The sequence below is a fragment of the Rattus norvegicus genome, chromosome 4 (assembly GCF_036323735.1).
Source record: "Rattus norvegicus strain BN/NHsdMcwi chromosome 4, GRCr8, whole genome shotgun sequence".
Classification (NCBI taxonomy): Eukaryota; Metazoa; Chordata; class Mammalia; order Rodentia; family Muridae; genus Rattus; species Rattus norvegicus.
Genome location: NC_086022.1, coordinates 101,375,573 through 101,388,217, shown reverse-complemented (window position 1 = coordinate 101,388,217; position 12,645 = coordinate 101,375,573). Strand labels below are relative to the sequence as shown.

General features: G+C 37.5%; 1 gene segment (V, D, J or C); it reads left to right on the top strand.

Moving 5' to 3' along the window:
* The first annotated feature begins 5,744 nt into the window (after positions 1 to 5,744).
* On the top strand, positions 5,745 to 6,340 carry LOC120102167 (immunoglobulin kappa variable 1-9-like). The segment is given in 2 exon segments: positions 5,745 to 5,893; positions 6,011 to 6,340. Coding segments are annotated over 2 exon segments (405 nt in total).
* Positions 6,341 to 12,645: the final 6,305 nt, after the last annotated feature.

The window sequence follows — 12,645 nt, the reverse complement described above, 5'->3', positions numbered from 1 at the left end:
CAAAAGCATGTTCACATAGTTTGAATCTCTCCCTTGTCTGTAGTTATTTGAAAATTCAGTCATACCAACTATACTATGTTTTCTGTTGTTGACATGAAATAGTAATTCAGACTTCTGAATCGCTCTGAAAATTGTATGGTTAGACAGCCTATGCATACTGAATAGAGAGCTCTGTATTGTCAAAGAATAGCTGAGTGTACTGTTGAGTATCTACTTCAAACTACAAGAGCCCTCAAGACACTTAAAAGTGCTTTATAATTTTTGGGTATATTCCCAGGAGAAGTATATAGGTAATTGGAAAGATGGTGGATGTGGAGGGAAACACCCATACAAAAGGGAAGGTGGAAGGGCTAGGAGACTGATGGACATGAAACCTTGAAAGGGAATGACATTTGAAATATAAATAAAAATTTAATAAAATTGGAAGAAAAAAAGGGACCTATCATGATTGACCTCTGTAAGACCCAACAGGCACCTGACTGAGACAGATGGAGATACTAAGGGAATGGACTGAAGCTGGTAACCTCCGTGGTTGAATTAGGGAAAAGCTGTAAGAAGCTGAGGAGGAAGGTGACCCTATAGGAAAACCAGCAATCTCAACTAACCTGGACCCCTCAGCTCTCTCAGACACTGAGCCACCGAGACACCAACCAGGCAGCATACACCAGCAGATATGAGACCTCCAACACATATACAGTAGAGGACCGCAAGGTCTATATACTCAGTGAGAGAAGATGCACATAACTCTCAGGAGATTTGAGGCCCCAGGGAGTAGGGGTTGAGGTTTGGGAGGGTGGAGATGGAGAGAAGAGGTATGGGATGTGGGAATGTCAGAGGGTAGACTGGGTGAGGATAAAATCTGATTTGTAAAAATTGATTAAAGAATAAAGAAAAAAGAAAAAAAGAAAAAAGACTATTTTTCTTATCAATGTGAAAATCATCATCATAGCATAGTAATAGCATTCCTTCATTTTACCATGCATATTGAGAATTTTCCAAGTTACTCCTTTGTCATTTTACATAGTTCATAATATAGAACCATACTGTCTTCCGTATTATCAGGATCAATCTAGGAGAGGTTAAAGGTTAGCTGGTGGTCTTCCTGAGGTGGTTTCACCATGAACTGTATACTGCAATAATTGAGCCCTTGCAGGGAAGGGTCAAGAAATGACATTTTCAGGATTTAATTCTGTCTATTGGTATAGTTTTTCTGGCACATGGTACCATCAGTCAGATTAAATAATATTAGAGTAAATAATAATTCCTCAGCATATGTCTACCTTATTGGACAGGTTTTCTTCAGGCAGAGAAGATGTCCTGTCTTGTAGTGATGCTATACTGTTATACAGACAAATAGATAAGTTCCTAATTCCTATTGATAATTCTATAAGAATTCTTATAATTTTACTAGGAATTATTTAACCCTTATAATAGGAGTGCAGTTAAGGCCTTCTGCAATATGAATACTGCAATTAGAAGTCTACTAGTTTTCATGTCTCATGGGTCATTTGCACTAAGCTAGGAAGCAGATAGATACAAATTAAGGGATACATTTCTTGGGGGTTGTAAAACAATTAAACAAAGGTCATAAAAGGGAACAAATGATTTATTGTAGGTGCAAGGACAGAAGATAAAATATTGACTAGGTTTAGCTATACAAAACTTTATTGTTAACTTAGACCTGAGAATTATAGTTGTTAACTTTCATACCCTATGGTGGAGACAGAAAATAATTGTCTAGTTAGATAACTACTATTAATAAAAATCTATGTAGGCATCTGTGTTGTACACATCTCATTCATTTTATGATGTGAACTTATGTTTAAACTTAGGTTGAATATTTGAAATAGATACCATGTAATCATGTATTTGGTGAAAGTGTATAAAGAATAGAGAACAGTGAAAAGAGTAGCAAAGTAATTTAGATATTAAGAGAGAGGGTGCAACTTTGATATTAAGGGAGTAGTCTGATTTTTTTAATCTTTTTTTAATTCCTCTTCAATTGTGTCTCCCTTTTTCTTTTCCTGTCAATAACTTTCCCTTGCAGACATGGAATTAAATAAACTTTCTTTACTTCATCACCCCTTTGGATTTTTGTTTGTTTGTTTGCTTGGTTTGGGATTTTTATTAATTATTTAATTAATTTTAATTAATAAATTAAATGAATAATTTACATTTCAAGTGTTATTCTCCCTTCTCACAGTCCCCTCCAGAAACTTGCCCTCACCACTGTGTTAAACAACAGGTATTAATTTCCCCATAGGCCTGTGGTTTCTGTCTTCAGAGTAACTTACAAGCGAAGTTACTTGTAAAATAACTTCTTGCTGTAAGTAATATACAATGCAAGAACTCAAATAGTGGCTGCATTTGTGTTCAAATGATACTGTGATAATAAAAAAAAATCACAACTTGTTTTCTGATTAATTTAATAAAAAGAAAGATAAACCCAGTGGATTTCTGTTGGTGTCTTCTATTACTCAGACCTTCTGAAACATGTTTCCTATTACTTTGTTCTCAGGACTCTAAGATATTTTCACTCAGATAATCTAGGCTTTTGTTAACCCACTCAACGCTCAGTAACTATAGTGAGCTAGTATTCAGTCTTCATACCAAACTTTCTATTTTAGTTCATGGCCTATTATGAATTGTGTTGCCATATTTTCTAAAAAAAAAAAGTACATTTCATCACATCTAATAATGTAACTGTTACAAAAAGAATGGTAACAGAATGTGTCTTCTGAATAGTATAACCACTATACTTTCACCTCTAACTGAATCTGCTTTGCATGGTGCCCTCTAGGGATTCCACACTAATGCTGGTTACTATTGCTGGCTCCCTAGAGGGATCATATTTCCTGGTGTAGTGTATAAGTTTCTGAGCAACATAACTTCCTCATCTCAGTTTTGTGCTCTTTGTTCCTCTTTACCTTGCCTGAGTATGGAAAATAAGAAAAAGACTTCTAGAGGTTCCTCTCACAGAGGATACATTTAAATATGCCAAAGAATTTGATCCTACTATCCAAGTGCTGATAGACTTTTTTATTCTGGGAAAATATATATATACTGTCTTTGCACACACATGTATTACACATATACTTATATAATAGTATATATTCACATATAATATAACAATCATGATGTTGCAGTCATGAAATTTCATGAGACTATTATCTAGTTTCCAGTTACTTGGCTGTCTATACTGGGAACAGAAAAACTGTGATCTGAAAATTTAATCCCATTTTGGTTCCAGGTATTCCTGTTAAAAACATGTACTACAACTTGCTATTATATTCTTATTTGGAATATCTCTCTCCTGGTTTCAGCTTTCTTGTATTGTAATTCATCTTCCAATTCCTAGTCAAAAAAGACCTTCCGTCATAGGAAGGAACCATATATTTAATGTATATGGCAGAGTACTTTCACACAGAATGGAAGCATGTTACAAAACCTGAAAATCCCTGAAAAGAGAAAATATTTGGCCAACCCAAATATATACCTTTCCATGGTTCTGGTTTGATCTGTATTTTTTGCCACTCTCTTGTTTCAATACTAGATGGCAATCAAAGCCAAAATTTACATGACTCTTGTGGACTGGCAATTATATAGAATAGAACCTTGGTAGAAAGAATGGGGGGCATTTCTGCAAATTTTGGGAGTATAACATTTCAACTACTGTAGAAGTAGCCAGTATAAGCACATCTACTCATCTAGGTGGATTTATTGGGACTGAAAAAGTAGATGATTCAATGACTAAGAGAGTACATATCCATTCAGAGAACCTATGTTTGGTTCCCAGCATCTACATTTGGATGGATATAATGTTTGTACTAATCTGCCAAGAAAATTCATTCAATAATTTCCAACACAGTTGGAATAACTTTTCCATGGCAGTTCTATTACAAATTATTAGACAATTAATCAGGATGGAAATTATTTCTTCTCCTTGTATAATAAATAACACAGGATTATATTATAAAACAAAGCTTCTATAACGCCCTAATTTCAGTACATCAAGGATAATGCATGGGACTTTTAGGGTTCACTGCAAAACTTCTAATGTGCTGCATTTGTCGTTTTACATGATGGAACATCTGTTTTATTTCTAGTGATTTTAGTCTTGAAAGATGCTAGTCTACTACTTCAGGCAAAAAACATGGCAAGGTGTATCAAGCTACTCAATTAATCTAGCTGGTAAACTATTCATTAATAGTGAAAAAATATATTTATTGTGTGGTTACTATTTTTGAAAGGCCACTTTACTAAGGCCTGTGAATGCAGCAATCTGCAAGAGTTCTCATCTAGTGGAAATGTACAGAATAAAAGCAGAAATGCAATCGGTTTATTTGATTTGTAATTAATGATAACATTTAAACTCATTTTTGAAAGCAAGTTCATGGATATGTTGTATTGTCTTAATGCTATAATTAAAATAAATAAATCAATTATTATTCTCAATAATATTTCATTTATTAATTATGTATCCTATTGATGTCTGACGAATTATTCTATACCTAGAGAAGTTATCAGTTTATGTCTCTATTCACACAGAGCAACACTTTTTCATATCTCTACTACAGAGGGCATGAGTTTAACCTCATATCTTCAATTCCATTTCAAAGACATATTGTCTATTTAACTCTCCTTACAATTAATACCTCATTTTTCTAACAGTGAGACTCATTCTTATTTTCATTCCTCAATTTTCTCAATACTTCCGTGTAAACTAATACCCAGGTGTTACCATCTTGTACATATCACTTGTAAACATATTCAACTATAAACAGACCCATAGATATATCATCAGATATTCCTTCAGGCCACCAATATATTTCTCTTCTTTTTTAGATGTCATCTTTACACTGCCTGACCATGACCAATGTTTACTCAATAATTTTTTTTCTTTCCATCCTTCTTAATCACAAGACCCAATATGTTCTTATATTGCTTTATGAGGATGTACTCTAGGTCCCATGGTTCCTGTGTCTTTTAAAGAAAAGACAAGTCGTTTTCTTCTTTGCTCACTTGTTAAAGCTATAAATTCTAATGACATACATTTATAATCAATTTCTCTTAGAAATGCAAGACATTGGAAACTGACAATGTAGATAGGTCTAGGGAATACAGTGTGTGGAAAGCTGTGAATGAACACTGTTCATTTGAAGAAGTCTATCCCAAAAGGCAATTGTTTGTGGTAGGAATAGATAGTGAACAGAAGCAATAATATGAGGTATCTAATAAACATCAGAGCTAGATTTTATAAACAATAAATATTGAGAAGGGAGATATAACTGCTCTTGGTTGGCTGCTATGGAAGTTCTTCGACAGAACAAAAACAAATGCATTAAGACAAATTGCTTTGTTGCCTGAAACATATTAATGCATCTGTTTGTTAATATTGGTTATATTTGACCTCAAAAGTATTATGATAAAAAGAAAGATATCAGTGACCATTAAAGAAGACTATAATTTGCTTGCATGGTGAGAGTCTTACATAATGATCAGTGACCATCCTAGATGAAGTAGTAGAAAATAAGCCAATACTAAAATTCAAATTAATGAAACTGAGATGTTATTTATATAACACAAAATGGGCATAGTCCCTATGGTAGTTAGACCAATACATGCTACTTATAGAAAACTTTGAATGTCACTCCTTTTTCTGGAGACACCTGCAGTCTTGGGTCCCTAGATGAATTACTCTGTTGTATCGGTCCTGCACATGTGTCCAACCCTGTTAAGTCCCTAGAGATTTGCATGTGCCTAGAGAACAACCCACTACCATAAAGAATTCTTATAGGTCTCACGTATTCCATGCAGGAGACAGAATCAGGGCAAACTATGGCCATGAACATTCCTGTTCAGCTCTTGTGGCTACTGGTGCTCTTGATCACAGGTAAGAAAGAACAATATTGGAGATTTATTTCAATTGTCATGGTCAGTGCTGCTGATTCTTTGTATGCTTTTGCTGTAACACCCAATATAACAGTTTCTTATATTTTTATGTTCTCAGGTGTATCATGTGACATCCAGATGACCCACGCCACATCATTTCTCTCTACTTCTCTAGGAGACCATCTTACCATCAACTGCAGGTCCAATAAGGATATTAACAAGTATTTAGCTTGGGTTCAACAGAAACCAGGGAAGGCTCCTAGGATGTTGATTCATTTTGCATCCACTTTGCTACCTGGGGTTCCAGCAAAGTTCGAAGGTAGTGGATCTGGAACAGATTTTTCTCTCACTGTTAGAAACATTGAGTCTCAAGATATTGCAATGTATTACTGTCTACAGTATTCTGAGCATCCTTCCACAATGATACAAGCCATAACATAAACCCCTAGATAAGCTAAAATGTAAGGCTTAACTGATCAACTTCCTTGTGTGTATCTGTTTGCTAAGAGTGCTTATTGGATGTATTGAGGCTTCAGGGTTTTCTCATATATTTAGAAAAATTTTCCAATGAATCTCTTTTCAGCCAAAACATGTCCAATATCAGTAGTATACATGTAATTATGCCTCTTCTTGGATTTCCTCAATACACGTGAAACACCCGAGATGTATTAGTTGATACTCAAGTGTCACAATGGAAATGTCTGCAGATTATAAAAAATGGGCTTTTATATTAGAAAAGTGGACTGCACTACAGGCATTAGCTGAAATAAAGAGATGACAAGTGACCACAGGGGTATATACTAGTAATGAACCATGCTCTGTTGTTTTCCTATAAAGTAAAATGTATCTGCCAATGATGCATCTAAGACATGTCCCATTAGTCCAAGGTTGACATATTGATACCCCTTCTGAAAATCCACATTAATGTTTTTAACATCCCTCACCTCTGTCTACATAACCTGATGAATATTACACTCTTTTTCCTGCTCCCATAGTTGACAACATGGGCAAAAATTACTCAGTATAGTTTTAGATATCAAAGCAATATCTTTTATACAAATAGAGAGATAACAGTCAAATTAAATCATTTTCTTCTAAAAAATTTGTGAATAATAAACAGGCAGTGATAAACAAAGGGGATCCAAAGAAAATGCATTATTAAGAGAAGTATTTGCAGGTTATGTGTTCAAATGTATGAGACATTAAAGTGTCCCCTTGAAAATTTTTAAATCTAACAAAACATTCAGCGATGTGGTAGGACACAAAATTAACACCAAGCTACAGCCTTCTTTTATACTTATATCAAATAGATTTATAAAGAAATAAAAACTAAAATAATAAAAATAAAATATGAAGAAATAAAAATCTATCCAAAATGTACCTCCAGGTGGAGGAGAGATGATTCAGCAAGTAAGAGCACATGGGACTTTGGCAAATGACCTAGGTTTGATTTCCAGCAATGTATATGGTGATTAAATCCAGTTTCAAAGAATTCAACAACCTTTAACATTATTAGGCACCAGTTATATATATGGTGCATACATGCAGGCAAAACAGTCACACAAAACTAAAAGTAAATTTTAAAATGTTGAATTCTTAAATAAAAAATTATTTTGTGTTGGGTCATATATAGCCAAATAGTGAAAGATTTATCTGTGTTACATTTCTATAACTAAAATAAAACACAGTGACCAAGATGTCTTAAAAATAATATATTGGTGCTTACACTTACAGAGGGTTAGAAACCATGATAATATAGCAAAATCCTTGTGATGGTGACAGGGGCAGGAAAATGAGAGTACAAACTGGGAATAAGCCCAGCCGCATAGGCATACTTCTTCCAGTAAAGACATACCTCTTTCCCCCCCCCTAGTATAACACATTTCGCTTTGTTTGTTTGTTCATTTATTTATTTATCTTTTTATTGGATATTTTCAATTACACTTCAGATGTTAACCCCTTTCCCAATTTCCCATCCAGAAACTTTATCTACCCCTGCTTCTATGAGGGTGAACCCCTAACCACTCCCTCCCACTTCCCCACCCTGACATTCCCCTACACTGGGGCATCAAACCTTGACAGGACCAAGGGCCTCTCCTATTTATGCTCAACAAGGCCATCCTCTGCTACATATGTGGATGGAGCCCTGTGTACTCTTGGGATGCTGTTTTAGTCCCTGGAAGCTGGGACTGGGGTGTGTGTGTCTGGTAGGTTGATATTTTTGTTTTTCTTATGGGGTGGCAAACCCCTTCAGCTCCTTCAGTACTTTCTCTAACTCCTCCAACTGGGGGCCCCGTTCTCAGTTCAATGGTTGACTGAGAGCATCCAAAGTCTCCCTAAACAGTGCTATCAATTCAGCACCAAATCTTCAAACATCTGAGCCTACAGAGGGTATATTAAGTCAAATCACCATGAAAAATTTAAGACACTTTTTGTGTTTTAGAACTTATAAAAACTAGAAATTGGAAATACCTATTATGATCATATATTGGAAATCTTAGCATTTTGAAAATTACTATACTGCCAAAATTAATCTATTCATCAAAAGTAGTTATCACCAAAATTCTAATATCATTCTTCACAAAAATAGAAATAAAAAGGTATTATAAGTCATTTAAGAGTATAATAGGTCTCAAACCTGAGCAATATAAACAAAGCCTGAATTACCATCACAACTGATTTTGAATTAGAATACATACTAGGCTAATACTATATCACAAAATGCATGTAGATTAAGGGGATAATTAAGAACATAGAAGAGCACTAGTGAAGCTATAGCCACTTGACCTTTTAAAAAGTTGTCAAAACACCCATATAGAAGGGGAGGCGGAGCAATTAGGGGGATGTTGGCCCAGAAACCGGGAAAGGGAATAACATTAGAAATGTAAATAAGAGCCCGGCCCGCAGCAGCTCTCTGCTCCCAGACCCGGTGAGAGAGAGACCCAACCGCCTGGTCAGGTGGGCACTCCTAAGGCTGCAGAGCAGAAGAGACCACCAACACTGCTCACCCCTGCCCACATCCCTGGCCCAAGAGGAAACTGTATAAGGCCTCTGGGCTCCCGTGGGGGAGGGCCGAGGAGCGGCAGGACCCCTGCCAGAGACACCCCGGACCTGAAGGAAACAGACCGGATAAACAGTTCTCTGCACCCAAATCCCGTGGGAGGGAGAGCTAAACCTTCAGAGAGGCAGACAAGCCTTGGAAACCAGAAGAGACTGCTCCCTGCACACACATCTCAGACGCCAGAGGAAAAGGCCAAAGACCATCTGTAACCCTGGTGCACTGAAGCTCCCGGAAGGGGCGGCACAGGTCTTCCTGGTTGCGGCCGCTGCAGAGAGCCCCTGGGCAGCACCCCACGAGCGAACCTGAGCCTCGGGACCACAGGTAAGACCAAATTATCTGCTGCAAGAAAGCTGCCTGGTGAACTCAAGACACAGGCCCACAGGAACAGCTGAAGACCTGTAGAGAGGAAAAACTACAAGCCCGAAAGCAGAACACTCTGTCCCCATAACTGACTGAAAGAGAGGAAAACAGGTCTACAGCACTCCTGACAGACAGGCTTATAGGACAGTCTAGCCACTGTCAGAAATAGCAGAACAAAGTAACACTAGAGATAATCTGATGGCGAGAGGCAAGCGCAGGAACCCAAGCAACAGAAACCAAGACTACATGCCATCATCGGAGCCCAATTCTCACACCAAAACAAACATGGAATATCCAAACACACCAGAAAAGCAAGATCTAGTTTCAAAATCATATTTGATCATGATGCTGGAGGACTTCAAGAAAGACATGAACACACTTAGGGAAACACAGGAAAACATTAATAAACAAGTAGAAGCCTACAGAGAGGAATCGCAAAAATCCCTGAAAGAATTCCAGGAAAACACAATCAAACAGTTGAAGGAATTAAAAATGGAAATAGAAGCAATCAAGAAAGAACACATGGAAACAACCCTGGATATATAAAACCAAAAGAAGAGACAAGGAGCTGTAGACACAAGCTTCACCAACAGAATACAAGAGATGGAAGAGAGAATCTCAGGAGCAGAAGATTCCATAGAAATCATTGACTCAACTGTCAAAGATAATGTAAAGCGGAAAAAGCTACTGGTCCAAAACATACAGGAAATCCAGGACTCAATGAGAAGATCAAACCTAAGGATAATAGGTATAGAAGAGAATGAAGACTCCCAGCTCAAAGGACCAGTAAATATCTTCAACAAAATCATAGAAGAAAACTTCCCTAACCTAAAAAAAGAGATACCCATAGACATACAAGAAGCCTACAGAACTCCAAATAGATTGGACCAGAAAAGAAACACCTCCCGTCACATAATTGTCAAAACACCAAACGCACAAAATAAAGAAAGAATATTAAAAGCAGTAAGGGAAAAAGGTCAAGTAACATATAAAGGGAGACCTATCAGAATCACACCAGACTTCTCGCCAGAAACTATGAAGGCCAGAAGATCCTGGACTGATGTTATACAGACCCTAAGAGAACACAAATGCCAGCCCAGGTTACTGTATCCAGCAAAACTCTCAATTAACATTGATGGAGAAACCAAGATATTCCATGACAAAACCAAATTTACACAATATCTTTCTACAAATCCAGCACTACAAAGGATAATAAACGGTAAAGCCCAACATAAGGAGGCAAGCTATACCCTAGAAGAAGCAAGAAACTAATCGTCTTGGCAACAAAACAAAGAGAATGAAAGCACACAAACATAACCTCATATCCAAATATGAATATAACGGGAAGCAATAATCACTATTCCTTAATATCTCTCAATATCAATGGCCTCAACTCCCCAATAAAAAGACATAGATTAACAAACTGGATACGCAACGAGGACCCTGCATTCTGCTGCCTACAGGAAACACACCTCAGAGACAAAGACAGACACTACCTCAGAGTGAAAGGATGGAAAACAACTTTCCAAGCAAATGGTCAGAAGAAGCAAGCTGGAGTAGCCATTCTAATATCAAATAAAATCAATTTTCAATTAAAAGTCATCAAAAAAGATAAGGAAGGACACTTCATATTCATCAAAGGAAAAATCAACCAAGATGAACTCTCAATCCTAAATATCTATGCCCCAAATACAAGGGCACCTACATACGTAAAAGAAACCTTACTAAAGCTCAAAACACACATTGCACCTCACACAATAATAGTGGGAGATTTCAACACCCCACTCTCATCAATGGACAGATCATGGAAACAGAAATTAAACAGTGATGTCGACAGACTAAGAGAAGTCATGAGCCAAATGGACTTAACGGATATTTATAGAACATTCTATCCTAAAGCAAAAGGATATACCTTCTTCTCAACTCCTCATGGTACTTTCTCCAAAATTGACCATATAATTGGTCAAAAAACGGGCCTCAACAGGTACAGAAAGATAGAAATAATCCCATGCGTGCTATCGGACCATGCCAATGATGCATCTAATAACGAGTGTTATTCCCTTTCCCGGTTTCCGGGCAAACATCCCCCTCCTCCCTCCCCTTCCTTATGGGTATTCCCCTCCCAACCCTCCCCCCATTGCCGCCCTCCCCCCAACAGTCTAGTTCACTGGGGGTTCAGTCTTAGCAGGACCCAGGGCTTCCCCTTCCTCTGGTGCTCTTACTAGGATATTCATTGCTACCTATGAGGTCAGAGTCCAGGGTCAGTCCATGTATAGTCTTTAGGTAGTGGCTTAGTCCCTGGAAGCTCTGGTTGCTTGGCATTGTTGTACATATGGGGTCTCGAGCCCCTTCAAGCTCTTCCAGTCCTTTCTCTGATTCCTTCAACCGGGGTTCTATTTCAGTTCAGTGGTTTGCTGCTGGCATTCGCCTCTGTATTTGCTGTATTCTGGCTGTGTCTCTCAGGAGCGATCTACATCCAGCTCCTGTCGGTCTGCACTTCTTTGCTTCATCCATCTTGTCTAATTGGGTGGCTGTATATGTATGGGCCACATGTGGGGCAGGCTCTGAATGGGTGTTACTTCAGTCTCTGTTTTAATCTTTGCCTCTTTCTTCCCTGCCAAGGGTATTCTTGTTTCCCTTTTAAAGAAGGCGTAAAACATTCACATTTTCATCATCCGTCTTGAGTTTCATTTCTTCTAGGCATCTAGGGTAATTCAAGCATTTGGGCTAATAGCCACTTATCAATGAGTGCATACCATGTATGTCTTTCTGTGATTGGGTTAGCTGACTCAGAATGATATTTTCCAGTTCCAACCATTTGCCTATGAATTTCATAAAGTCGTTTTTTTGATAGCTGAGTAATATTCCATTGTGTAGATGTACCACATTTTCTGTATCCATTTCTCTGTTGAAGGGCATCTGTGTTCTTTCCAGCTTCTGGATATTATAAATAAGGCTGCGATGAACATAGTGGAGCACGTGTTTTTTTTATATGTTGGGGCATCTTTTGGGTATATGCCCAAGAGAGGTATAGCTGGATCCTCAGGCAGTTCAATGTCCAATTTTCTGAGGAACCTCCAGACTGATGTCCAGAATGGTTGTACCAGTCTGCAATCCCACCAACAGTGGAGGAGTGTTCCTCTTTCTCCACATCCTCGCCAGCATCTGCTGTCACCTGAGTTTTTGATCTTAGCCATTCTCACTGGTGTGAGGTGAGATTTAGATATGTTTCCTCTAGTAAAACGATCCTGCTTAGAAACCTAAAGTGGTTAAGGTTTTTTATATGAATTCCAAAAATGCTAATGTTCATTTTCCTCAAATGTTAGTAACAT